This window comes from Pleuronectes platessa, chromosome 6 (genome assembly GCF_947347685.1).
Source record: "Pleuronectes platessa chromosome 6, fPlePla1.1, whole genome shotgun sequence".
NCBI classification, from domain to species: Eukaryota; Metazoa; Chordata; class Actinopteri; order Pleuronectiformes; family Pleuronectidae; genus Pleuronectes; species Pleuronectes platessa.
The window spans coordinates 6,583,339-6,610,043 of NC_070631.1; the positions used below are offsets into that span (position 1 = coordinate 6,583,339).

At 41.5% G+C, this 26,705-nt stretch overlaps 3 protein-coding genes across 9 annotated transcripts in view; 1 reads left to right on the forward strand and 2 right to left on the reverse strand.

Moving 5' to 3' along the window:
- Positions 1-4,719, forward strand: part of scube3 (signal peptide, CUB domain, EGF-like 3) — a 66,081-nt gene extending 61,362 nt beyond the window's left edge. Inside the window, exons 12-23 of the mRNA XM_053425490.1 lie at positions 89-205; positions 304-396; positions 491-607; positions 1,293-1,454; positions 1,576-1,779; positions 2,314-2,475; positions 2,558-2,725; positions 2,833-2,994; positions 3,085-3,282; positions 3,370-3,522; positions 4,189-4,268; positions 4,521-4,719. Of these exons, the coding sequence (XP_053281465.1) occupies positions 89-205; positions 304-396; positions 491-607; positions 1,293-1,454; positions 1,576-1,779; positions 2,314-2,475; positions 2,558-2,725; positions 2,833-2,994; positions 3,085-3,282; positions 3,370-3,522; positions 4,189-4,268; positions 4,521-4,673 (1,769 nt within the window). The 3' untranslated portion in view covers positions 4,674-4,719. The remainder of the gene's footprint in view (positions 1-88; positions 206-303; positions 397-490; positions 608-1,292; positions 1,455-1,575; positions 1,780-2,313; positions 2,476-2,557; positions 2,726-2,832; positions 2,995-3,084; positions 3,283-3,369; positions 3,523-4,188; positions 4,269-4,520) is intronic.
- Positions 4,720-8,084: 3,365 nt separating this feature from the next.
- Positions 8,085-12,789, reverse strand: LOC128442879 (sushi, von Willebrand factor type A, EGF and pentraxin domain-containing protein 1). Of its 2 annotated transcripts, none has more exons than XM_053425493.1 (11): positions 12,638-12,789; positions 12,342-12,536; positions 11,558-11,657; positions 11,407-11,480; positions 10,587-10,811; positions 9,526-9,720; positions 8,999-9,095; positions 8,835-8,908; positions 8,567-8,746; positions 8,290-8,475; positions 8,085-8,195 (listed from the first exon to the last, which is right to left on the reverse strand). In XM_053425493.1, the coding sequence occupies exons 1-11, from the start codon at positions 12,753-12,755 to the stop codon at positions 8,176-8,178; spliced, it is 1,464 nt and encodes a 487-aa protein (XP_053281468.1). In that variant the 5' UTR covers positions 12,756-12,789; the 3' UTR covers positions 8,085-8,175. The 2 variants fall into 2 exon arrangements, with proteins under 2 accessions (XP_053281468.1, XP_053281466.1); XM_053425491.1 differs by having other exon boundaries at positions 10,587-10,814.
- Positions 12,790-13,510: 721 nt separating this feature from the next.
- On the reverse strand, positions 13,511-25,166 carry LOC128442751 (6-phosphofructo-2-kinase/fructose-2,6-bisphosphatase 2). Of its 6 annotated transcripts, none has more exons than XM_053425324.1 (17): positions 25,023-25,166; positions 23,826-23,995; positions 22,857-22,982; positions 21,883-21,979; positions 21,636-21,702; positions 21,473-21,547; positions 21,335-21,391; positions 21,113-21,237; positions 20,205-20,412; positions 19,254-19,400; positions 19,062-19,166; positions 18,193-18,322; positions 17,097-17,159; positions 16,942-17,006; positions 15,713-15,913; positions 15,003-15,071; positions 13,511-14,911 (listed from the first exon to the last, which is right to left on the reverse strand). In XM_053425324.1, the coding sequence occupies exons 2-16, from the start codon at positions 23,902-23,904 to the stop codon at positions 15,018-15,020; spliced, it is 1,599 nt and encodes a 532-aa protein (XP_053281299.1). In that variant the 5' UTR covers positions 23,905-23,995; positions 25,023-25,166; the 3' UTR covers positions 13,511-14,911; positions 15,003-15,017. The 6 variants fall into 6 exon arrangements, with proteins under 6 accessions (XP_053281299.1, XP_053281295.1, XP_053281298.1 ...); XM_053425320.1 differs by having other exon boundaries at positions 15,003-15,074; XM_053425323.1 differs by having other exon boundaries at positions 15,003-15,074; positions 23,826-24,012.
- Positions 25,167-26,705: the final 1,539 nt, after the last annotated feature.

The following is a 26,705-nucleotide window of genomic DNA, read 5'->3' on the forward strand; positions in this document are numbered from 1 at the left end:
TGGCAAATTTTAGTGTTTCTTGTTTGTGTTTTCTTTGTGTCGTGGAATGCATTGTTTATTTTCTATGTTTACCTACCTTTCCCCTCAGAAGTCCTGAAGTGTTTTGCTGGACTGGTGGCACCCAAAGCAACACTGACCTGTAGCAAGACAGGCAAGAAAGAGAGCTGCTCCCTCACCTGTGCCTCTAAAGCTCACTATCTGGCAGGTACGTCCCTCCCAGGGAGAGTGCACTCTTACAATAATAAACCCTGGAAGTCAAAGTTTTATTTATTATTTAGTATTTTTGTTTGTGATCTTCTCCAGAGTCTGACAACAGCTACTCAGTCAGTTGTGGTATCCCCATCTTCAGAGGAAAGACTCCCTCCAGGTTCAACTCCAGCAGTCATAGCTGCATAGGTTCGATTTCCTCCAGCTTCTTATGATCACACAACAATTCGAACACACACTCTGTTTCTGTGCCCTGACACACTGTGGCTGTGTTTGTGTGTAGAGACTCTGGCTCCTCCAGTGAAGCAGACGGCTTCCTTCAAGATTAAAAACGCCAAATGTCACCTGCACCCCAAACTGACCGGCAGGACGGAGGACAGGGGACGGACACTAGGACCAGGTAAGTCTTTGTGTGTGTGTGTGTGTGTGTGTGTGTGTGTTTGTTAGTGTGTTTGTGTGCTGTTTTTTTATTGAAATTTATAGGAGCGTATTTGGTTATTTTTCACAATTTCCCCCCCCCAAAAAAAACTTCAGACCTTTTTCCTGCAAGCAAATAAAATGTGAGGATTTGCTGTTGATACTTCATGTTATTATTAATATATTTATTTTATATTTTTATCAGAATGTTTTTAGGTTTTATATTTAATAAACTTCTATATATTGAATTTGGACATTTTTAGGTTTTATTCCGATATATTTCTATATATTTTATAGGAATATATTTAGGTTTTTTATTTTGATATATTTCTCTCTATTTTATCTGAATTATTTTTAGGTGTATTCTGATATATTTATGTACATTTTAACTCAATATTATCAGGTTTATTTTTACATATTTCTGTATATTTAATTAAATATATATTATAAAAATATATATTTTATTTTTGATTATTTATGTACATTTTAGATGAATATTTCAGGGTTTTAGATTGTTGGCAAATTATGAGATAACATTTAATAGAAGAGATATGTAGTTGACCAATGAAGAAGATATTCAGCAGATCAATAGTTTGTAATTTCTAATGACTGAATAAATGGGCTTTGCAGGTTAATCTCACCCAGACTGTGATATCATGTGTTCACAGGAGGGGGGCAGCCTTGCAGCAACTGCCTCGTAACGTTTGTCAACCTCAGGTGTGACTCCTCAAAGAAAACGAAGGGACGACGTGCTCGGAACCCGTCCAACAAAGAGGTCACTCGCATCACTCTGGAGCTGGAGGCCGAGGTCAAACCTGGAGACACCACAGGTCGGTCCCCTCACCCAGAAGAACACGTTGTTGACCTCGGGGCTGTCGTATTGTGCCACAGATTTCACTGTCAAGTCATTATTCTTTTTTGTTATTTCTACGTCAATGTACCTAAAACCAGGCAGTTGTAATCTCAGCTGCCTGAGACAGCGCATGGAGAAGCAGGTGAAGACGTACATCAAGGCTCTGAAGAAGTCCATCAACCAGGAGCGCTTCCTGATCCGAGTCGCGGGCCTGGAATACGAGGTCGCCCAGAAACTTCCCCAGGCCGCTCCCAGTCAAGAGAACTGTAACCCGGGCTCGGAGCGGGAAAGCGGCCGATGTGGTAAGACCGTGGAGCGGGACCAGGGCTGACTACTCACCTGTTTTAGAGCCATAAACTGCAATACACTGAAGTATACGCTCTTTACCCACTTTACTGACGACACCTGTACAGTGTCATTGAATCAAATTCCACTGTTCTGCCATGAAGTCTATTTTTAAGATGTCACACGTGTTCCTGTGCACGTAGTGATATTAATTAACTTGTACAGTGGGTTTAAGCTGTGAGGTCATAGTCAGTTGTGTGTTTCTAATGTGTCAATCGTAAGGACAATAACCTTTAAAACACCTTTCGATAAAATATATTCAACCTGTAACTATGATCTCTATGATAATAAACGTATAATTAGATTTACACATTGAATTGCATTAGATTGTTCAAGTGTATCTAGTAAAGTGAACCGTATATTAATGTTTAGTGGATCATCTGTTCCGGGGACAAGAAGAAACCTGAAATCAAAACTGAGTCTATGATTTGCATTTCTGTTTTTTAAATGTTTGTCGTCTCTGATTGGATCCGTTGTGGATATTCTCTCAGTCAGATGTTTGTCGGGGTCGTATTACCACGGGGAGCAGGAGCGCTGCGTCCAGTGTCCACCGGGCACTTTCCAGGAGAGGGAGGGGCAGCTGGCCTGTGACCTCTGCCCTGGCAGCGACGGCCACGGGCCTGTGGGGGCACGGAACATCTCCTCCTGTGCAGGTAGCCCCAGAGACAATATCAAAACAGTGTAGATGTGTTTAGATCAAGAGCTTACTCTCTGTGTTCTTCAAATCAAATCCAGGCCAGTGTCCGACCGGCTCCTTCTCCGGCGACGGCTTCAAACCGTGTCAGCCGTGCCCTCACGGGACCTACCAGCCCGATTTGGGACGGACCCTGTGCTTCCCCTGTGGCGGAGGACTGGGCACCAAGCGGGAAGGGGCCAGCTCCTTCCACGACTGTGAGGTCAAAGGTCAGCGTGTGCTCTTTTTGATTAAAAAGGCAGTAAAATAGACTTGTGCAATCAAACAAAGCTGCAGCCACTGACGTGTTTTTCTTTCTTTCCACCTCACCCTGCAGTTCAGTGTTCTCCCGGTCATTACTACAACACCACAGTGCACCGGTGCATCCGCTGCCCCGTGGGGACCTACCAGACAGAGTTCAGACAGAACTACTGTATCTCCTGCCCAGGAAACACCACCACGGACTTTGATGGGGCCACGAGCGTATCCCAGTGCAAGAGTGAGCATGGAAGTGACGGTTTAGTGTTGTGTGTGATTTCTCAACCAGCGGCTGGAATCTAATGTGTTTTGTGTGTCTGTGTGTGTCTAGACAGGCAATGCGGTGGAGAGATGGGCGAGTTCATGGGTTACATTGAGTCACCGAACTACCCCGGTAATTACCCCGCCAACGTGGAATGTATCTGGAACATCAACCCGCCCAGCAAGCGCAAGATCCTCATCGTGGTGCCGGAGATTTTCCTGCCCTCTGAGGACGAGTGTGGAGATGTGTTGGTGATGAGGAAGAACTGTGAGTTTCTTCACCTTTCCAGTCTTCAATTTAATCTTTGAGAAAAACCTGTTTGCTCATCGTTTGTCCCGTCTGTGCCTCTGCAAGGGTCAGCCACATCCATCACCACCTACGAGACGTGTCAGACGTACGAGCGGCCAATCGCCTTCACAGCTCGCTCCAGACGTCTGTGGATTAACTTCAAGTCCAACGAGGCCAACAGCGCCCGGGGCTTCCAGATCCCCTACGTCACCTATGATGGTAGCGAACACGCCCCTTTACCACAGCAGCTGCTTTTTACTACTAATAAGAAACTCATTTTAAACTCTATGATGACTTTATTATCCCTTTATAGACTGTAGCTTTGAAAAGACAACATAGCAATCTTCCTCTGACGTGTAAAACGTTTAAATTGTAAGACACACACGCTTTGGAAAATCCAGTTTCAAGCGTTAAGAACAAAGTCTTTAAATAAACTCCCTCAAGATTACAGACAATCATATGGAAATCAATGTGTAATTACTCCATTTGGCCGAAGTGGGCGCTGTTTAGTTTTTTTACAATGAGGTTTTTAGGTTATTCTTTTTTGATATTCAGTGCATTAGAGGACATTGGAATTTGTCTGGGAGAATGTGCGTTTCTTTTAAAAACATTAATATAATTATTTTAACAGAATTTAAAAAGGTATTGTATTGTAGTTTCTTGTTATTTATCAGGAGATAAATACTGATGTGTTTCACAGCATTGATATAAACAGCTGATACTGAAGCTGTGTCTTTGTTTTTATCTTTTTTTGGGCGTCATGCCTCTGTATTATAATATTCACCAGTTAAGCCTGTTTTGTATGTGCACGCCATGTATTTCAACATGTCCCAGTGTGGCTTGTAACCGTGTCCTGTGTTGTCTCCCGTGTGTTTCTGAATTCAGAGGACTATGAACAGCTGGTAGAGGACATAGTGAGGGACGGACGACTCTACTCTTCAGAAAACCACCAAGAAATCCTCAAGGTGTGAACAATGTTTTTATCTTGGTCCTTAAACTAAAGTAAGATATTGATGGGCAAAGTAAAACTGCTGCTAAACAAAAAAATTGTTGCTTGCATGAGTCAGATGGCGCATTAATAATAATAATAAGATGTAGATCTCATATAGAAGGTGTCATTTATATCATAGCATTGTGTTATAGCATCAGATGTCATCATAAACAGTGAAGTGTGTGTTTCAGTATGAAGTTTACACATGGTCTTTATTCCTCCACAGGATAAGAAGCTGATTAAGACTCTGTTCGACGTGCTGGCTCACCCAAACAACTACTTCAAGTACACCACTCGGGAGTCCAACGAGATGCTCCCCCGCTCCTTCATCCGTCTCATCAGCAGCAAAGTCTCCGCCTTCCTGCGACCATACAAGTAAAAAAAGGTCGAGCGGCCGGCGGAATTGGATCGTGACCTCCCCCGACACCCCCACCCCCCCCCCTCCCACCCCCCTACCCCCCTCCCGCCGCCTTACAGGCCACATCCCGCAACTCTCACAGGGCTTAAAAGAAAGTTAAAAAAGAAAAGAAAACGAAACACAAATCCTACCACCTTGTTTACCCTCTCGTATTTTCCATAGGCTTTGACAATAAACACTATGCAGACCTGAAGAGAACATTATTTGTGTTTTAGGTTTGATTCTTGTCCGTTTCCGTTCAGCGCAGGTCTGCCGCCCCGAGCTCAAACCCTCAGTGGGGGTGTAGAGTGTGTGAGTGGGTTTTGTTTTTTTTCTATTGTGTTGTGAAACAAAACCACACACACACACAGAAAATAACAATAGAAACGTCGACTTCAGACAGGGAGCGATGTTTGGTGTGTGTGCGGTTTGAGCTTGATAGAGCTTGTTGTTGTCGTATTTGCTTAAATGAGGGGCCTGAGTTCCAGCTCCAACTCCTACCATTAAGTATGACTGTGTGTGTGCGTGTTGTGTAAGTGTTGTGTAACCCCCCCCCGGTTCCATCTTCAGTGTCTGTGTGCCGCCCTCCTCCGGGGAGCCGTCGCTGAGTCTCGTGTCGCAGCTTCGCTCCAGGTCATTTAAAGCCTTACTTCTATTTGAGCTCTTAGAGCGACTTCCACGAGTTTTACTGTTAAAACAGTTCGTCTGTGTTTTGTTCCGTTGTGTTGCTCTTTAACAAGCCAACTTAAAAAGCAAATAGATAAATTGTTTTTATTCCAGGGACACCCGTGGACAATTGAGGGGACGAATAACAAACTAATAATAATAGTGAGAGCCACAGAAATGAGATAATGGGACGTAAGGTGGAACATGTCTCAGTGAGAGAGAGAGCGAGAGAGAGAGAGAGAGAGAAAGAGAGAAATGTCTTTGAGGGACATTACGTTTGCTGCTTCTTTTAAAAGGTCACTTTAATTCTTCAATCTCATATTGTCTTTCCGATGTACTCCACACACTTCTAGTCCGCGGGTTTTAAAACCGGCGGAATCTGAAAAACTCTTTAATTCTCACACACAGTTGATAAATTGATAATCTCACATTGCCTGTCAGTGGATTTCTAGTTTTACAGTGTTTTTATTATTATTTTAATTTTTTTTTCAACAATCTTGTAAATAATGAAAATAAATTCGACGAGGGTTGAATTCTTTGATCCTAATTTGTTTACGCAGGACCCCCCCCCCCCCCACCTTAAAAGAAAACACTTTCCACCCTTTAATGTTGCGCCCGTCTTCAGATCCAAAGACACCTAGTACTTACCCCCCCCCCCCCCCCCATCCCCCTCCCCTTCCATACACAACCCGCTCACGTTTTATTCTGTCCCAATGAAGACAGCTCTTCCAAAGACTGCCCCAGAAAAGACGGGAAGGTCAAGTTGTTTGTGCACTAGATTTAGAAGCCGTCAGAAGAAGACAACACCTTTAACTTTGGTCACGCCCTGTTGTGAAGTGAAGTGGGCGTCGGTCGTGTCGAGACTCGTATGAAATATGCGTCACTATTGGCAGAAGAGGTCTCGGATTCATCGTGTCTCTCTTATACGTATGAGTATTACGGTAACCTAAAGGGAAGGAACATTGCTTTTGAGAGTTGAGTTGTAAGTTTTATGAAAATAAAGTCGTGATATCATAAGGTTGAAATTGAAATTTAATTTAAATACAGTCGTAAAATGATGACAATAAACAGTCCGATTTTAGTCCTGCTGCCAACGTTAAAATGAGGAATTTCCAACATCAAGTTAATTATCAGGACTTTTAAAAAGATTGGGAAATAGTTTATTTCAAAGAAAGAAGCAAACAGATTCAGACTTGGAGGAAAATGCCTTTTTCTGTGGAGAAGGGAAATGTTTGGTGGTCGATTGTGTATCTTTGGTTACATCTATGTGATATTCAAAGTGCTTTCACAGTTTCTCAAGAAACCTGGAGATTGGTTGAAGAGTTTGGATCCAGACGAGGAGGAACACAGGTTCTAATAGCAGCTCATTCCCTTTTGTTTATTCTCATGATATTATGACTTTCTTCCCAATTACGACTTTATCCTCACAATATTGCAACTTAATTCTCGAAACAACAGAATTTTCCATTGTTCTCTTAACGGGCAAAATACAAAAAAAACAACTAAATCCGTAAAAAAAAAAAAGTGATTTAAAAATAATGACATTTGGTGTGTTTAAAAATATGTAGATATATATGTTGTGAAATTAAAACATCGACCAAAACAGGGTGAAATAATGTATGTTTAGTCAAATCTGACACTTTGCTTCAAGTAAGGATCTGCAAAGGAGTCGAGGAGCAGAATTTGTGTATGGGAGCTACAGCTGGCGGATAGTTGGCTTAGCATAAAGAGTGGAAATGGAGGGAAACAGCTAGCCTTGTCCTGTATGCCTACCATATTTCTTAAACTCGATTATTAACACATTCAGACTTTTTGATGTAAAATTCTGAGTGTGGAAACAACAGTGTGTGGTTTTTACTAAAGAGCAAAGTGGTGACGGGAATCTCAGCAAGAAAGTGCATGAGCAAATTTCCCAAAATGTCTGAGCTACTCCTTTTAATATCAGTGTCATCAGTTCAGACGGCTACTGGTTGGTCTGTGGGCAAGTGACAATGATACCCCCCCCCCCCCCCCCCCACACTTTAACCCACATATTCAACCCTCGAAAGGAAAATGAAAATCGAGTCGACGCTCACTCTCTGATAACAAATGAATAGATTAGGGAAGATGTTTTTGTAAATGTAAATAAAAAGTATGTGGGATCATGTACCTCTACGTACCCGAGCTCTAGGATGACACAAAGGGAATTTGACCTCATTGTCAGATTTGAGGGCAACGCTGGGCCAAGCCATGAAAAAACAAAATCCCTCCATACGCATCTCACTTAAATGCTTATTTTACATTTACTCCTCCATGCAGACGTCATCACGCAGCTCCCCCCCCCCCTCCCAGCCAAAATCATCATCATCATCATCATCATCATCGTCTTCTCCTGCAACCTGTAGTTTTTTTTTGTTTTTTTTTTAATTGTTGCCTTTTAACAAGAGTTTGCTATGATGTATCATAGAGTTGATAATGATATTTGCACTTGAATTGTTATTGCTCATGTAAAAAAAAATGTCTGGATTTTGTATTGTCTTTTTAAATGAATGGAATTTGGTGTTCTTATGTTCTCGTAGCTTGTTTGTCCATGAAATGCTCACTCACCGTTTAGTCTATAGAGATGATACACATACAGTAACATTATCCACTGTAAAGAAAAAAAGAAATGTACAGAGGTGAATGGAACAAGTTTGTACCTGTTGCTGCCCAGAAACACTTATTGAAATAAACAAACTGTACTTCAGCTTCATTTCAAACTCTCTTTAATGTCTGAAAGTTAAGTTTCAAGAGCAAATAAGATCATTATTGGCTCGATGGAATACTCTGGTTTTGTATTTCATTTCCCAACCCGACGCCCTGAGAAAAAAAAATGACATATTCATTTTAAAGTTTATGGTGTTTATAAAGTACAAACATATCAAGTCTCTGTAACAAATAGTTGTTTACTTACATGTGCGTGTACACTTGGGCAGGCCAGGTGACCACTGGCCATCTTGACCACAGGTAACGAAGCTCTGGCCGATCATGTTGTAGCCTGTGTGGCACTCGATGGATATGGTGTCCCTGTATTGATACAGGTTCATCTGAGCTCCAGCCCAGGAGGCCCTCGACACAATTGGAGGTGCACATGTAATCACTGCAAAGCCAGGGGGGTTCAAATTGTAATTTAGCTCATGATGCAGATGTTAAGTTGTACAACAAAAAAACAGGCTGCGTCTATCTGGGACCTTTGCATTGAGGAGGAGGTGAGCTCCATGTCCCGTTGTGGGTGCACCAGATCTCCTTCGGTCCAACGAGGGTTCCCTCACGACACCGATAGCCAATCACGCTCCTGAACGTGTACGGTGGCTCCTGAAGGTTGCTCCTCTCTGCGTTGGTCCCCTCTGGAGCCTCCTCACACACCACAGCTGGAGGAGATGCCACAGAAGTAGAAAATATTACTAAAGAGATTCAGGAGATTTAGGGTTGATGATTGTTTGTGTTTGTTCGCAGAACCTTCACAAACAGGCACACGTCCATCCCAGCCGTTATCCTTACATCTCCTGGTGGCCCGTCCGACGAGAGAATACCTGAGGACAGGATATAGAATGAAGAGTTAAATATGTAACAACAAACTGTCTGTTTAATAGAAGAGCTTTAATTGTGTGGTGGTGTCTCACCCGTTATCACAGACGGCTGTAGCAGTGTCTCCAAACTCCAATCCTGTGTATGTGAACTGTCCATTCAGAATCTCCCCTGCAGAGCCGCACTGCTTCACTTTTAAAGACGACAACAAGAACCCTCTTAGGATTTATCAGGACATTATAAACCTGGCGGATATTGTTTCTATTTTTATGTCGACTGATCTGAAAAAGAAAAAGGCTAACCAACTAAAAATGAATTTATTTAGGTAATGAATTAAGTTTGGTCAACGGAAAGTATTTGTGATATAACTAATGTTTTTAGATTGTTCATATTTATAGATCACAGAGTTTTATGTATTCCTCCATCAAGACCAAAAAATTGATTGTTTAGGATTAAAAACTATGGCTGCAAGGATGATAACTGATGACTTCACATTCTTATAGGTTATGAATCAAACACTGTTTATTACATCAGGACTTCAAAGACTTCAAACATCAGCTCCTCAGTAACGTACAAAGCTTCACACTAAAGTTTGACTGTGACAGAATCTACAAGTTCTCACGTTCACATTTCAGGAACAGCGGCGTCCACTTCCCGTTCCTGCACGTGCGCATTGTGTTGCCTCCAGCTGGAGCGTGTCCCACGTCACACGTGTAGTGGACCCGGTCTCCGGACCTAAAGGTTGTCTTGAGGATATACTTGTCAGCCAGGTTGGCGTTGTTTGTTTTTATGGTGAGCGGTTTGCCACATCCACCTGCTGGAGAGGAAAGTGAGGAGTGAGCTTCCATCAAGGCCCAACAGACCGATTCAATTCCCTCATGTTTGTTTTGAACAAGTTTTCTAAAACGTTTAAAGACACATACTAACTGTTTTTCTACTGAATCCACGTCATCACAGCCACACTTTGAATGTAGTTACAGGTTTACAGTCCCATTTGTTATTGTTCAGCACCTGTAATAAACCCTACACACTATATAACCACATTTAAACAAACTAGATTCCAGATTTTTATTGATTGAATAACAATCATAAATTAAATATGTACTATGTGTTTTTTACCAAGATCCATGAATTACTCCCTTGGGAAATTGGTGTCATAAATATTTTCCTGTCTCACAAAGCTAGGAGGTGAAAAGATAATCCTGGATTTTAAATGTGGAGATCAAATTCATACTAGTGAACATCCTTCTTTTTTTTCAAATCTATGTAGCCTATTTTTTTGCTCAAGTCATAGAAAATATTCACAGCTTTATAGATTAAATTATCTGAAATAAAACTGATATGTGAGTCTTTCCTCCTCCTTCTCCTCCTCCTCTTCCTCCTCCTCCACATCTCTGCTAACTACAGTTACTGTGTCATAATGAGGTCACGACCTTTGCTTCTGTTCCTGAGTGATGGTTTAAATATGCCCAGAACATTATGATGTCACATTGGAGTTAACCTTTAGCAGGAATATCATCACTTCATCATTAATTTGTGAGTTATATGCTTTGTAGTCAGAGTGACATTTGACCAACAGAATCCCCGACCTATATCGCATCCTGTCATCAAGTTATGTGTAAATCTATTCTGTTGCGCTTGTGTAATCTTTGCAATAATCTATTTATCTAGAAGAAAACTTACCTTCTTTGCGAGAGAGCTGCTCAGGTCCTTCGCTCGAGGGCAGACACCGAGGGAGCCGAGGAAGCCACTGTCCACCGGGCCCACATGTGACCTGCGGAGCTCCGTCCAGCTGGAAGCCCCCACTGCAGGTGAAGGTCACGTTGTCTCCCACCTGGTACAGAGACACTGTCCCACCAGCCTTCACAGAGTGGTCCACTGCAGGGGAGGAGCAGGTGGCTGCTCTCTCTGCTGAGAAAATCACAATCACACTTCATTAATGTGAAGTAAAAAGTACAGAATTTCTCTGAAACCTAGATAAATACGTGGAAAATACGAGTATTCAAGTACACGTACCTACATGTTTTGTACTTAATTAAATATACTTTGTTCAATCATTCTGTTGTTAATTGTACTCCTTAACTTACTCAAGGTTTAAACCTCTGAAAAAATTGTACATAAACTGAGAAAATAAAGAACCATCAAAGCACACAAGTGAAATATTTGTGTAACAGCAGACGACACAACTCTGCTGGAGAGGATCTGAGAAAATCTGAAACTCACAATCCTGCCACACACGGAAAGAGAATGTGATTTTAGAAAACAGGTGAGTTCATCCCTGAATTACAAAACACTGATGTGACGTCAAGCCGGATTACTCAATATCTATTTCCACAGCTTTATTCACATAGTGGAAAGATCACGTTTAGATGAATCAAGGGATTAACTTGAGCAGCGTCACATTCAGGGAGCGGTTACTGGTTCTTACAGACACAATACGTCCCAGTGCAATTCACCTCGAGGTTTCTGCATACCAAAGGAGATGACCGAGTTTCAGACCCACCTTCACATTTCGGGAAGTCACCGGTCCACCCAGAGCTCTTGCATATCATGTAGTTCAGTTCCTTCAGAGTGAATCTGTCAACATGGAGATGAGCAGCACAGTCACACACAGCCGACCAGGTTTTCTATGAGTGTCCTCGGGTACAACTTACCCTTCATTGCATATCGCGAAGATCTTCTGCCCGATAAATGAATTCCCTTTATAGTCGAACTGTCCATTCGGTAGATCCCCGGCGTTTCCACACATTCTCTCTGTAAGAAATGTGAGAGAGAGAGAGAGAGAGAGAGAGAGAGAGAGAGAGGGAGAGAGAGAGGGAGAGAGGGAGAGAGGGAAATAATCAATCAGAGCTAAAGGCTGGAATCTGACTACCTGACTATTTAAAGGTCTTGACCTCACAATGCAAAGTGCCTCGAGATAATGTTTGTGTCTGTGCTTCAGTGCCATACAAATGAAATTGAATAGAATTTTCTAGATGAAGAAACTACACATTTTTTACCAGCTGCTGCAAATCCTTCACCAACCTCAGCAAGTTTGACCAAACACTATACATGAAAACCTTCTTATGAACTTATGAAAACTTTTTTTTTTTTGATTCATAGTAATCTTAATGTATTTCTCAGGTATTCAAGAAACAAATAAAAACAAGGCAATATATTGCATTTAACCTTCCTCCTCAATCAACATTGGGACAGCTCCCTGTTACAATGGGAGATATTTCATATCCATACAGGTCTAGGAAATAAATAATATATTGTATTGTAGTATTGGTTGTCTGCCACGCAGGTCACCAATCAGGCCACTAGGGGTCGTTGGGCTGCTTCTCAAATTGACTCCCATAAAGTCTCTGCCTTGATCCCATTGAAACGAATCCTCCCGGTGGAAAACAACATTAAAAGTGTATTTCTGATATCAAAGAACTCGTGTCATTGACTTACTCTCGCACTTCAGCATCAGTTTGGTCCACTTTCCGTGCCAGCAATGCACAATAGGGTTGCCTCTGGGACTGAAGTCCTCGGGGCATCTGAACCTGACCTCCTGCCCGCTGCTGAAGCCCCCCCTGCTGCGGAACCTCGCATCCACTCGGGCGTGCGGGTACTCCGGGGGTGCAGAGCATCTCTTTGCCGCATGGGCTTTTTCATTTTTTGGGAAGATCAGCGACCGTCAGTGAGCAACATCAGAAATAATCACATTCAGCGTTTTTCCTTCTTGTTGGTGTTGGTGGGATATTTACCTGAAGCGAGTAAAGCAGAGAATAAACCCAGAACCGACCAGAAGAGACTCCGCATGGTTGTGTCCTGTGAGAAACTAAAGGAGGAGAGGATTAAAGAGATGAGGAGGAGAGGAGTCATTTATACAGGGGGGGTGGTTCTCTCTCTCACTCAGTCACTCACACACACGCACACGCACACACACACACACACACACACACACACAGAGAGAGAGAGAGAGAGAGAGAGAGAGCGCAGACTGAAGTCACAATTTCTCTTTTCTTTTTTCTCTAATCTTGTGAGATTTTCAAACTGCTTTTAATTGTTTTGTTTCTTTTGCCTTCATTTATATTTTTGCGAAGAACTTTGTAGATTTTATTTTAAAAGGTGCTAAATACATTATTTGTATTATTATTATTATAGGTTTCATATGGAGCACAACCTTGATCTGATTGTATCTGAGCCAAGTTTGAAGAATTTCCTTCAAGGTTTTTCAGAGTGTTCATGAGAATGGGACATAAACAAATGGAAGGACAAATGGAAAAAACCCAAACATAATGCTAATCACCCAATGAAAGAGCTCTTTACTTTAATTTAAAGCATTCTACATATTAAGTGAACAAACAACATAGATCATTGATATGCTGAATCTAGAGTTGACAGTGGAGCATGTGTCATATACATACATAAATATCGTTAAGAACTATAACGTGGACGTGTGAAGGAAAAGTATAAAATGTGTTGTGATTGTAAATGATCTAAAATCTGGTGATTGGCCCAGTGTCTGTCAAAAGACTGTATTAACCTGAACGATTTAATGAGATGAGCTATTTTTGTTTGTTTGTCGTGTTTATGTCATGTGTATGACTGATGCCAAAACAAAACTCCATGTAAAATCAGTTTCAAATGAACTTCATTTAATGATACACGTAAAATAACAGTGTGCAATAACGTAACATCTTTTTAGAAACATCAAATTTGATATCTCATGTTCTGTACACGTTAAAATGACCTTGGCTTAGGAACAAATGTCAAATGAATGGATGTGTTCGGGATACTATTCAGGCAGTTCTGAGTATTAAAGTTATACACAGAGAATGTAGGTGGGTTTAAAGGATAGTAAAATACCCAGTGTCAATAAAAACTTTATAATTTGAAATGTCAGCATAAATTTTGCAGAGTTAAAATATGATGAGCTTGTTATTATCACAGTGGAAAGCTTAATGTGTTAAAGATGTTATTGGACTTGAAAGCAACAGTCATTTAAGAAAACCAGAGGAATAAATGTCACAGAGACACTTTAGCTGCTGCACTTTTTTACAGGGGCCAGAAAAGGCTTCATTCATTTTTATCCCAGCCCACAGAAAAAAATCAAATTGATGTTTAATAATACTTCATCTTATTAGAACACCAAAGGAAGGATGCACATTGCCTGGGAATGTTGAGATAAGTCAATTTAAGAAAGATTCAAACACATTAAGGCTGCAAGTAGCTGCCTTGTAGAGAGGCACTCTCCTGAGGTACACACCCCACACAGCTTCCTACATATAATACAGCAGAATGAATCCATACATATCATTACATTATTATGAGGAGGATTACAGAGCAGTTTTGAAGGCTGTTATGCAAAGGCATTGAGTTCATGTACATGTGTGCACAGTCACACACACACACATACATACATTCCTTATCCAACATAACTGAACTACGGGTGGGCAACACAAAAAAGATATCACAATCTTTTTCAACACAATAATGATGCGTGATCACAAATGCGGATTTTGACATTTACAGGCACATAGACATTTTTCTATTTGCACCATTTGAAACACAATATTGCTTTAAGACAGTTTTCCATATGGTCATGCACATGTCCAGTGACCGAGACGGCCTCAGCCACCTCTCTCCATCGTTTCCTGCTTTCCAATGTTGGTCCAGTGAGTTAGTCGATTATAATCCTTTAGGTTTCGAGACAGACACTCACAGCCTGTTCCTTCAAACGCTTCGTGATGGGGTTGAACAGATTTATCATACATCCCTTTAGAAGTGTCCACCGCTGCCTCATAAACCTTTCATAAAACAAAATAATGACATAAAATATAACAATCTCTGAGATTGGACTACTTCGAGATCAATCACAAAATAAAACTCTCTAGATCGCCAGACCCTAAACTAAAGAGAAAACACGTATATACTGGTATACAGACATGGTGCACTTAAGTATGTCATGGCAGAAGCTGGTAGCGCTTTTTCCTACTGGTCCTCAGAACTGGTGACACATCCAAGCAGAGAAAAGCCTGCGATAAAGGGTAAAGAATTGGGAGATGTTAGTGGTGGAGAGTTCAGATGTTGCACATAAAAGATACGAGGGTAAAACTCTGAAAATACCTCTGGAGTTCTGCTTTAACTGCGAACACTGTCGTCTGTGTCTGCTGCAGTGAAACCGTTCAGAGAGTCCTGCTGGAAGGCAAAGGAGAGGCAGAGACTTTCAGAGCAACATCAAACCTGTAAAAGGAATGAGCAGTTTGTTTTGACTGGCACGGACTGAGCTCCAGCTAATATTAAAATCTGAGGCCGCCAGCCCAAGTAAGGCACTCCCTGTTTCTGAAGGAGTAAAACCTAAATAAAAGGTCACTTTGTGGTCAGCAACACCGGGAAGAGCCGTGGAATAACTTCAACATCCAACATGTTTGTAAACGGCACTGCTGTTTGTCATCAACATCCCGGTACATGGAAAACAACAATAACACAACCGCAGGTTTTTGTACGCGAGCTGTGACCTCACACATCTGAACATATGAAGGCCTGAAACAGACAAAATGGTTTATAATGGTAATAAGACTGGTGAACCACGGATGTGTCAAACAGACAAAGAAATACATAGACGTCATACTCTTGATTTCACAAAAGGGACAATGTGAACGGTTGCAAGGGTCAAATATGGTAAATAAACAATTAAATGTGACTAAGACTCCACAACAACAATTTTAATTCACTAATTAGCTCATAATATTATTTATTTTATTGTCACAACTATCATTTCTATCCCTTTCCTCCATTTACAGAGTCTTTAAACCTGTTATATTTACCACACTGACCTGGCTTTGCAGCAACTCCGCCCCCTCCGACGCCTCGGAGAACTGCATGCTGGGTAAAGTGGGGGGGTGGGACATGCGGGCCTGTGGAGGGTTGCCCATGCTGTAGAGACGAGGACGTTTGATCTGGTCCTGGCTGGACAGCGGAGTGAAGCTGTTTCTTCTGAAGAAGGCTGGCGGCACAGCATCTGTCTGGGCTTTACTCTGCTCGGTGAGGGACACACAGACAAGGTGGACGGATTAACACACGTCTCTTTATCAACTAATTCAATCTGTCCTCTATCTGAAATCACTGTGTAACTGACTGTGAGAAGGCAAAGAGAGAAAAACAGCGACTGAGACAAACAGCACTAAATATAGAAGCCGCTGTAATACTCAGTCATTTAACAAGGGGGGGGAGGTTCTCGGTAAATGTCTTTAAGTGTTAACACCCACTCTGTCTGAAACTCTCGCCACAAACCGGCACAAACAGCACAACCAGGGGACAGACACAGGCCCTGTACTACACAGCAGGACTTGTGGTTATCAGGGAAACTGCGGGTTTAATGGTTGGAGATGAGGGATCAAGATCTATTAAAGCTCCACCCACTGACCAATCAATTCATCTGAAACATGAAATCAACTCTCAACAGCAAGAAGTGTCACAAAAAATAGGACATTGGCCACGTAGGAGATAAGGAGTTAAAATATAAGTGTAAATAAAAGCAAATCAAACATTCCCAACAGCTTTGAAAAGGAGGAAAAGTTTTGAGATGAACTTTAAAAGAAGCGTTAGAGGTTGAAATGTTTTTCATAAGATGTAATGGAAAGGAAAGCGGCCCGGCTGTTGTTAAAGAACCTCAACAGTAAAATGGATTTGTGCCTCTCGCTGATCTTTCCATTAACCGATGGAACAGACAGTAGAAGTTAAAGGAACAGTTCAACATCGTGGCTAACTACCTGTTATATAGAAGGCTAAGGCCAGGGAATGGGAAACCAGTAAATCATGCTCTGTTAAACAGCAACAAAATCTGCCTTCAAGCACTTTTCAAAACAGATGCATATCAAAGAACAAAGTGTAAACATGTACTTATTCATCCGAGTAGAAGAATGAGTTTGAAATGTTCCTTCTGGGCAAACACAGAGCTTGAGGTTTGAACTTGTGAATATAACCCTGACCCGAGTGTATCGGCAGTGAACTGGGTGGACGGCTCCAGACAAAACAGACATTACATTCACAGAAAGAAGCTTACTAATGGTCTGTCCCTGTGGGTGTTGACGGCCTCAACCTTCAGGTCAAACATGTCCACTTTACAGCCTAGGAGAGGAGGGCGAGAGAAAAAGGCGTCACAGCTCTGTCGGGGGGGGGACAGTTCGGTTAACCTCTGAACTGTGATGCGAGTCTCACCGTAAGCCACAGGCGTGAGCTTGAGGACGGTGTGCAGCGGACACTTCAAGTAAGGGAGGTCATCTGTGACAGGGGAAATTAAAATAACATGTGAGATTCTCTGTGCTTTGGTTATATTCGAGATTAGAGGATGTTTTGCTCATGTTTGCGATGTCAGTGTTAAACTACTGCAGAGCTTCTGCTGTGCTTTGTAAAAGGCTATTGTAAGTCTGTGGTGCAACATGTGCTATGGGAGGATCCAGTGGGAAAACATGCCAGTCAGAGCTGGTTGGTTTAACTGTGATTTAGCATTTACACAGATGCTGCAACAATGACCACTTCCTCTGCTGACTGATGAAACCCTCTGTCTGCCATATGACAGATCCAGGATCAGGCCTTGAGCTTCATTTCCCATTTGATTTAATTCTTTTATTTTATTATTATCAAATTATACTTATTTTGCCTTTATCCTTGATTTGTTTTGCTGAACACTCCCATACCTACATATTTATATACAAGCAATCCACAGCATATATTGATGCTGTCGTTTATATAATCATCACTATTTGCTCAAATGGAAAAGGGCTCAAAAGAGTTTCACGATGAAATGGGCAAATATATCTCAAGGCCACAAAGATATCTAAATGTTGTTGAGCTACATGTGACATTCTCCAGCAGACCAACTAAAACAAGAGGCCTTATCGTTGTATTGGCATCAACAAAGCACTAAGCCCCAGAAATCTGCACTTTGTCCAAAGTGTTTCTGTAAATCTGCTAATTAGAGTGAGGCATTTGTTTTCTAGTTATCGTTGTAACATGAAAGCAGATGCTCCTATTTCCCCTTAAAGTACTAGATATGTAAATTGATCGTTAGGGTCATTTAATATCTCTCAAGTGTGTCTTCATCACTTCCCTGAGAAACGTTTAACACTCAAACCATATGACCTTGAATTACTCAGTGAAGCTGCTCTGCCACAGTTTAAGCTCGGTTACTGTTCTCTGGAGAAGTCTTTCTTGATGGTAATGTCATATAAGTTCTAGTTATATTATGAAAGCAGCTGGTGCCAGAGGAGTCAACAGTACGAGGTGACCGTGTCTAGTCATCCGTGTGCGTTACCTGCGCCCTTATCCAGGAAATAGGCGAGCAGGCAGCGCATGACGGCCTGATGACAGATGACCAGAACGTTGCCCTGCCGCTCCAGCTCCATGATCACTGGCTCCAGCCGCTGAACCAAGTCCTGGTAGGACTACGGACAGAGAGGAAACACAGAGTTTGGTTTGGTTCAGATTTATTCACACACATGGTTATTATTCCTGCTAACTGTAACCCTGTAGCTATAAAAAAAAAAAAGGTGCAGTGTCGTATAAAGCTACAACAAGCTGAACAAACCCTCATATCAGTGAAGGTCAGTTTTGTTATGGAAGATTTCTGGAAGCTGGTGAAAGGAGAACTCAGGCAGCAGCTGATGTTTTATTCAGAAGAGAATAATGTAGACTTGATGCATCAGAAGGTGAAACAATATACAAACGTCAACAGAGTAACTGGGGTGCTTCAAGTCTGAAGATGTCTCCCACAGCTACCCCAGTATATCTCCCTCTACTTGCGTGACCCATTCCAACAGCACATCCATGAAAGAGTAGAATTACTGTCACTCTCTATGTTACATGTAGGTGTTCGCATCCTAGTGGTTATAGTTAAGTCTAAATATGCATTCCTAAATCACAGTGTGTCCTTCGTCTTTCCTTTCGTGAAATACACAAAAGAGTTGAAGTCGGTGCCTCTCTGTCGTGTGAAAGTCGCTGAGCGTAGACACTACATAAACTGTTTGTGGCCCTTTATCTATAACCTGACCTTGGGTACTGCTAAGGGAGAAGGGAGATATACAGTCATGTGTGTGGATGGTCAAAAAGTCCTCAACACACTCAAACTGCCAACAGCACAACATACTCAACAGCATCACACTAAAGACAGGGAGGAGCCTTCACCTCTCCTCCAGGGTATCGGTAGTGATACTTGTCCTGGTCCCTCATGGCAAACTCCTCCGGTAACGTTTCCTCAATCGTCTTATAGGTCATGTCCTCACACACACCCTGAAAGAGAAGAGAAATTAAAACACTGATAATCCTATGACATGGCCGCACAGTGCATCTGTCCTCGGTGTTAAAGAAGACACATACAGCATCTATTTCGTTGAGGATCTTCCACTGCTCGTAGGGAACTCCCAGCTCCTCGGCCGTCTGAATGGTCCGTCTCAGCTGGCTGGTCCAAACCTTCAGGTCCGACAGGCGGTGTTCTTCCACAAACTCCTTCAGAGCTACTGCGAACTGAGGAACAAGACAGAGAACAGGGACTTTTACTGGAGAACTGACACCTACTCACAGAAAAAAGGAACTTAGCAGTGAATGAAATGAAGCAGTTCTTCTCTAAAAGCCTTAAGCTGATATGCAGCAGCAGCATTTCATTGATTAATGCTTTTAAATGTCGTCTGTAAGTTGCTACATGAACGTTGTTTTAAATTTTACGACTTGACAGAATCACTTTGTCAAAGCTTGTTGTGTTGTACTAATCACTATAAAGGACTAGTTTTTGCTTTGTTGCCAAGATTTAGGTGCGTTGCTCTTATTCAGTAATTGTGAAGCTAAAACCAGCAACCGTTAGCTTAGCTTAATGCAAAGTGGACACGGGGGGGAAGAGCTCCGAGAGTGGCTCTGTCCAAAGGTAAACAAAGTCCGGTACAGGAACTTCTAAAGATCAAGACCAACGATAAATCGGCTCTGTGGATTACACAGAGGAATGTGGTTTCCAAACAACCAGTGGACAAAAATAAATGCCAAATATTTGTGGTCGAGACTTCACATTTAACCCATAAAAACATAAATCAAGAATCTTTAAGAAGAATGTTTCACTCTTTTGTAAGGAACAGTATATTTTTGTGAGTACCTCCAGCCCGGCCATTTATGCTTCTTGAGATCATTTGTATACCAAACCAAATACAGACAAATAAGAGAGTGGTATTCATTTACTCATTTAACTCTTAAATAAGTCGAACAGTTGTTTTAAGACTTTTAGAGACCCTGCTGTCTTTCCAGGATCCACATGTGTTACAGTGTGAGGATATGTGGAGGAACCTGTTTGCCTCTCTCTGACAGTTCAGCGTCTCCCCCGATGCGTCCCTCCTCGTTGTGGTGGCTCTCTCCATGGCGACAGAGGTAGATGGAGTGGGAGTGCACGTGTATGTTCATGAGGTAGTAGACTATTTTACTCTGGATGTAGTCCTGCACCCTGTTCACCAGGAAACGACGGCCGACGTTTATGACCTGGATGAAGGACAGGTTCCTGTGGGTCAGAGCGAGAAGACACACACACGACAGAGGGTGAGTTTCAAAACACACGCACAGAGCGGGAGAGATTTAAAATGGACACACGGATAAGGAGTGAATATCTTGTACTTTTGGTGCAGCCAAAATATCCTGATATTGTATCTATCACATGCTGCAGTGTTGTTCGTCAGCAGCTCGGCTCATGAACAGTGACAAGGTCGAACAAGAGCAACAACTATTCCTCTTGACTACAATTAAAGATCAGAAATAAAGTATCTACCGAGTCTCAGTTGTGTTACTTTATCTAAATACATACATGATGTGTAATTTGGATTTGCAAATATCACAAGTTGATAAATAAAGAAAACAAACAAACCACCTACAGTTTAGCCAACAGGAGTTTAAAAAATAACATTGTCTGAATTGTTTTGTTTTTCCTGTCACAACATGACCTAGATTTCTGACAACAAGAAGCCCAAGCATTCCTAGTTTAGGATTTACTGTGTAAATGAAAAAACAATACACTGGACAATAGTCGTCAATAATAAAAAATGAGTTCCTGTGTCCACCTGCTGGACAACTTCTGCAACAACACATTCTTGCAGACAAGAAAACAACAGCTCTGACTGACTTTTACATGGATTGTGTTACTGGTGAGAAGTGTTACCAATTTCAAGACAAAACACACCACGCTCTAAACAAAGAAAGGTTCTTACTTGTCGTGTTCGTCGGGATCTAAAGGTTGGTACGTGACTTTGTAACACTCTATTCTCTTCAGAAAATCCTCCATGACACGTTCTCTGTGCCTCTCGGGGTAATCTGGGCTGGACACCTTCACATCCTTTATGACAGAGACATTTTGTAGCCATGACTTACTGTGTAACAAAGCAGGATGAGACGTGTTCTCGTGAGTGAACGAACACAAATGCATCATTTACCAGAATATTTGTAGCGATGACGTCTGGATCGTCACAGATCGATTCTACAAAAAACACCTGAGAAAAGAAATATGAGTTATTAATTAATAAACGCTGTAAAATCAGGTCACACCATTAAACCCTCAATGGGATTCTGACCTTGTATGCATTTTCTTTGGCACAATTCTGGATGAGTTCCCTCCTCTCTCTGGTGGTGTTGGTGGCGTCAAACACCTGACGAACAATGTAAGATAAGTTCATCAAAAACAACACAAAATATTCATCAACAGGGAAGGAACTTCAGTTTTTTGTGTGTCCTCACAGCGATCTGGCCTCCCTCCTCGTTCAGATATGCTTTGACGTCCTCTAGTGCCACCAGAGCGCATTTTCTGTGGAAACACAATTATCAGGGGAAATCATCAGCTATTTAAATGCACATTCAGAGACATATGATAATTATAAAAACAGGATTGTTAAATAAACCAGGTATTAAGCACTGGAGGATGAATAAGTCTATGACACCAGATAATGAATGTAATGTAACGAATGAACGTCTTTTGTTGACTCACTTTCTAATTTGCATCGCCTCTTTGTTGTCGTGTCTGAAGAAGTCGTATGATTTGTACGACTGCACTGCTTCTCTCCTATAAACTCCGAGGTTAAAAACTGTAAGAGAATCAAGACAGAGAGTCAGTGATCAACATGAGAAGGGACGGCTGAACTGTGTGAGCTCCATCAAGGTGGCAACCTTCATCTCGACAGCCTCTGCAAAACCAGTCCACCTACATTCCTTTCAAATGACAACTGAAGAGTACAACTACAAATAGAAACATTGGACAAGGGCCAGAGACATAAATCAGACAACAGTTTAACGCGACAGTGCCTGAAGCACAAGAGTTTTGATCATAATATCCCTGAATGTCATTAGTTTTCCTGTAACAAAGAGAACCATGGCCCCGCCCCATTTTACCTGCATGTTTGCACTGAATACACAGAGGTGTACCTTCACAAAATAACACAGTGCTTTCTTTGTAAAACCAGATATTTCACAGGCCTCGAAATGGAACTGAATGTAGATTTAACGTATTACCTTTGCCAAAGAGGTTTCAATCTTTTTGTCTGCATTTGTTTGTCAGTTAGCAGGATTACAGGAAAACTATTGGACGGAATACCACACAACTTATTGAGGGGGTCAGGAAAAGATGGGTCAGGAAAGAACTCGTAAAATGTTGGTGAGGCTGCGGATCAGGAGAAGGATTGGTTTATTTCACTTTTCTTAACATTGTGAGATGGAGCAAAATCTCAGAGAATAATTCAAGGATCTTGATGAAAAGGTTCATCACGTGTTATAGGGACTAATATGCACGAGTGTCTGAGACTTGGTGCAGATCCAAATAAACACCAGGATTTAGGGATTTTAAATGTGGGATAAGGGGATAGTTTGACCCTTTAAGTTTATTTATTGGCTCTTATTTTCTAAAAAGAAAAATCAAATGCTGCAGCGTGCAGAAAAAACTCAAACATGTGCTGCTTCTGTACTGACCCTTAGTTGGCACTCCGATCCAGTTGAGGTAGCGTGTCAGCTTCTTGGCCATGTAGGTCTTCCCTCTAGCGGGCAGCCCGATCATCACGATTACGGTCGGAGAATTGGTCATGTAGGAAGCCCAAGCTGCAAATTGTGCACACACACAAACACAGATTTGAATTATTACGTAAATTATTACTACTATTGGTGATAAGGGGCCAGATACACACACTATTTACATAAACGTGCAAACACACACAAATACAAATTGTCACCAAGGAGTTAAAGGGTTGGGAAATAATCCAAAGTCACCCATGCGGAGTTCATGCACCGGTTGACTAACGCTCAGTTTAACATTTCCATCATAACACTGTCACCTCTCGGCTGTTGGATAATGTTTCTCAAAGTGCTGCTGCTTAGCAATCCAAATTGAGTTAGCCTGTGCTGGCTGGAACATCAAGTGGAAAATATTCAAGCTATTTGTCCTTCTCTGGTCAGTGTCCACAACAAAACAAAACAAAGACCAGACCAGACCAGACTCAAGACCTGAAACTTTGAGACCAAACATACATATTTGGTGGAATCATTTCTTTCCTATATTTTCTGATTAACAGATTCTTCAAAGTCTGACTGTGAAGTTATAATTATGCGGAGCTAAGTGACTTTAACAGTTGACCTTGATAAGCTCAGTAGTGCTTTCCTTCATAAGGTGTGTGCGTGTGCATGTGTGTGTGTGTGTGTGTGTGTGGTAGTGTATGCTTGTGCAAACACACCCATGCAGTGTACGTCTCCTAACAATGGACGTCACAGCTGACACCAGTGCCTGCTGAAACCTTATCCGTCTTTATTAGAGAACCATTATGACACAGCATCAGATCACAACGTCACCGCTAACGTGCACAGAGTTCAATCATTAATACACAAACAGGTTAGTGCCTCAGGTAATGATTCAACGTTTCACCTTCAGAGGAAAGACAAACCACTCACAGCACTTCTTCTCGCTGGCTCTGTAGTCCGTCCTTTTAGGTTCCACTGCAGCTGCAGGTTTCTGCTGCCGGGCGGCCATGACAGGGCTGATCTGAGTCCTTCTGGTCTGTCTCGGCTGACGTGGGGATGAAGGGCTATAAGGTCACTGGTGTGAGGAGGTCAGCATCTCTCTGGTGAGGACAGGACGCTGCTTTATCAAATCAAACACTGCTCAGTGGAACCGATCAGAGCAGAGAAACACTGTCAGATGCCAACTTGGGTGAGGATCCGAGATACATTTTAAGATGCTGAAGACTTAGAACTAAACAAACTGAATTACTTGTAGGACACTGGTGCAGACATTAACCACGTGGCTACAACATGACCCGCATACCTGTTCTTTTATTCTAAGTCAATCATTGATCGACAGGAAGTACAAGTTGTTTATTTACAAATTCTCTATAATAAAACATCACATGTGTTCGCTGATGAAAGCTTCAGGGATGAGAAGAATCACTCTCTTTTGCTGAAATGATCGATTCCATATCATATGTTTTCATCTAAGTCGATAATTGATAATTATGATCGTCAGGATGAATCTCAATTTAATATTTCTTTTAAGTTTAAAGTTTGACTTTTGCTCGTGAGTTAAACACGACACTTCCTCACAGAGCTTGTAAGGGGCCAAAAGTCAATAAGACAACCAGTGAACTGTCACATTTAAAAAACTGGAGCAAAAATAAAACAATATTATTCTGTTAATCGACTTATCGATTAACCAACTGATCAGTCCCATTCAGTTGTATGTGAATGGAAGGTTCAATGGAAGCTTCAATGGAGGCTTCAATGGAGGCTGTCAGGACTATTTGACATTAGTTATTAGTTAATAATACAATTTGATGATGTATAAAATTACATAGACCCCCTGAGCCCCTCACAGGACAACCAGAGGACTGAGGCTTCCTTCGTTCACAGGGTTAAAGAAACCATAGATCCCAGAACTAGTGACGAACACTGAGGTGAAAGCTTTAATAACGATACTAAAACATCAGTTACACATGTGTGACCTTAATGAAACCCTGTCGCCATTGAGCTGCATCAACACTACTGAGCTGCAAACTTCATCACTTCTGCTTTCCTGGAGGCGAATGTCGCTTTAAAACCAGGAAGTAAACGTTCAGGGAAAGGCTGAGTTAAATATTAAAGGTGTAAACTCACCGAACAGGCAGAAGGTGCTTGGTTCTATTAGTTTTCCTCCTTGTGAACCAGCAGCCATCACCAGCGTCCACCGGCGGAGACTCTTCTTCTTCTTCTTCTTCTTCTGCTGCTTCTGCTGCTGCTCGGGGTTGTAGCTCCGCCCCCTGGTGTGATGGCTGCTGCTGCCGGAAGATCTTTCACTGTCAACTTCCGGCAAAATAAAATATTTAGATGCCCGCAGAACATTTAGGATATTAGATTTCAAAATAAAACGTCTTTTATAAACTTTAAGAAAATAGACTTTTACTGACCCTGAATTTAATGACTAAGTGACATATCTTGCACATAGTCATTAAATTCAAGTAAAATTGATATTTTCAGGTGAATCCACAGTCTGATTATAGCCTTGTGTTTATATATTAACATTATAATATAATTATTAAATTGTACAAATGGTTTTGTTTTTTGTTGTTGTTTTGGTTGAAATGTGGATTATTAAATGAATAAAATAGCATTCTCTGGAGTAATTTGCTTCACCTATTTATATTAAACCATTAAAATCAAGGTTGGAAATGGAAACACAAAATATTGTCATTGTCTTTCAGACTTTATCCAACTACATGAAAACCTATAGCGATGCACACTGAAGGTGAATTAATTGTTTAATTTAATTGTGAATATTTTGAGTTTCCACCACATGGGGTTGCCATTGCATCGCTGCACATTTTGAACACTCACCATGGAACTTTAAAATATTGACACTAGCCAAATTTCAGTCTTGGTCATAGCACCTTGCTGGTCACAGGAAAGGAAAGGAAGTTGACCTTCTGTCGTTTTCATACTCGTGAAGTTGCACAAATACTCTTGCATGCATTTACAAGAGTAACACACAAATCAATCAAAATACACAAACTTCATTCAATTTCAAATGTATTTTAAAAGTCAACTGACACTCTGTACTTTACATTCTGTACTCTCTCATATCACAAACAATATCTTTTAAACTCTATCTATCTATCTATCTATCTATCTATCTATCTATCTATCTATCTATCTATCTATCTATCTGTCTATCTATCTGTCTATCTATCTATCTATCTAAATTTACAGAGTGTCAGTTGACTTAGACATTTCTAATGCATGGAGCACGGAGATCTGCCATCTTGTCAGCAACCAGATAATCTTCGAAATCTGTTTGGAATAGTCCCAAAGACTTCACGCTTTCTTTTTCATTTCTCAGGGAATTACCATGGCAACACGTTACATGCTGTGTTTGAGGGGCCTCACATGTTTCGGAACTTTGTGAAAGTTTGACCCACACTTCAGAAAGCCTAAAAGGTGTCCTCACTAGTGCCTCCCTATAAAAGTAGTGGTAAGCTAGAACTACATTTTTTGAATTTGGTTGGCAAACATGTTAGACCGTGTCTCTTGGGTCCATGACATAAATCCTACAGTGAGAGCATCATTTGGATTCTTGTTAACTCCACCCAAGTCTTTACATCACCAGGTTTTGGTTTCCTTACCAAATTCTTTTTCATGTTTTCATGTGGGAAAAGTCCAATTATCAGTCAGCACTAGACATGTGGGGCATCTAGCCTGACCTCAACATGTAAAAAGGTGAGAGGGTCCGTTAAGGCTGCTCCGAGCTTTATTGTGAATTACTGTTACTTGTATGACCACATACTAAGGTGGACCAAATGGAGT

Bases quoted from the DNA above. Each gene is read 5' to 3' on its own strand.
- LOC128442879 (XM_053425491.1), bottom strand. From the start codon at position 12,755: ATGACTCCTCTCCTCCTCATCTCTTTAATCCTCTCCTCCTTTAGTTTC. The intron at 12,537-12,637 runs GTAAATATCCCA...AAAATGAAAAAG, and splicing joins CTCTGCTTTACTCGCTTCAG to CCCATGCGGCAAAGAGATGC. The intron at 9,096-9,525 runs GTGAGAACTTGT...CGTCTTTAAAAG, and splicing joins GCTGTTCCTGAAATGTGAAC to TGAAGCAGTGCGGCTCTGCA.
- LOC128442751 (XM_053425320.1), bottom strand. From the start codon at position 23,904: ATGGCCGCCCGGCAGCAGAAACCTGCAGCTGCAGTGGAACCTAAAAGG. The intron at 21,703-21,882 runs GTGAGTCAACAA...GTGTTTCCACAG, and splicing joins GAGGCGATGCAAATTAGAAA to AAAATGCGCTCTGGTGGCAC. The intron at 21,392-21,472 runs GTCAGAATCCCA...TTCTTTTCTCAG, and splicing joins CCAAAGAAAATGCATACAAG to GTGTTTTTTGTAGAATCGAT.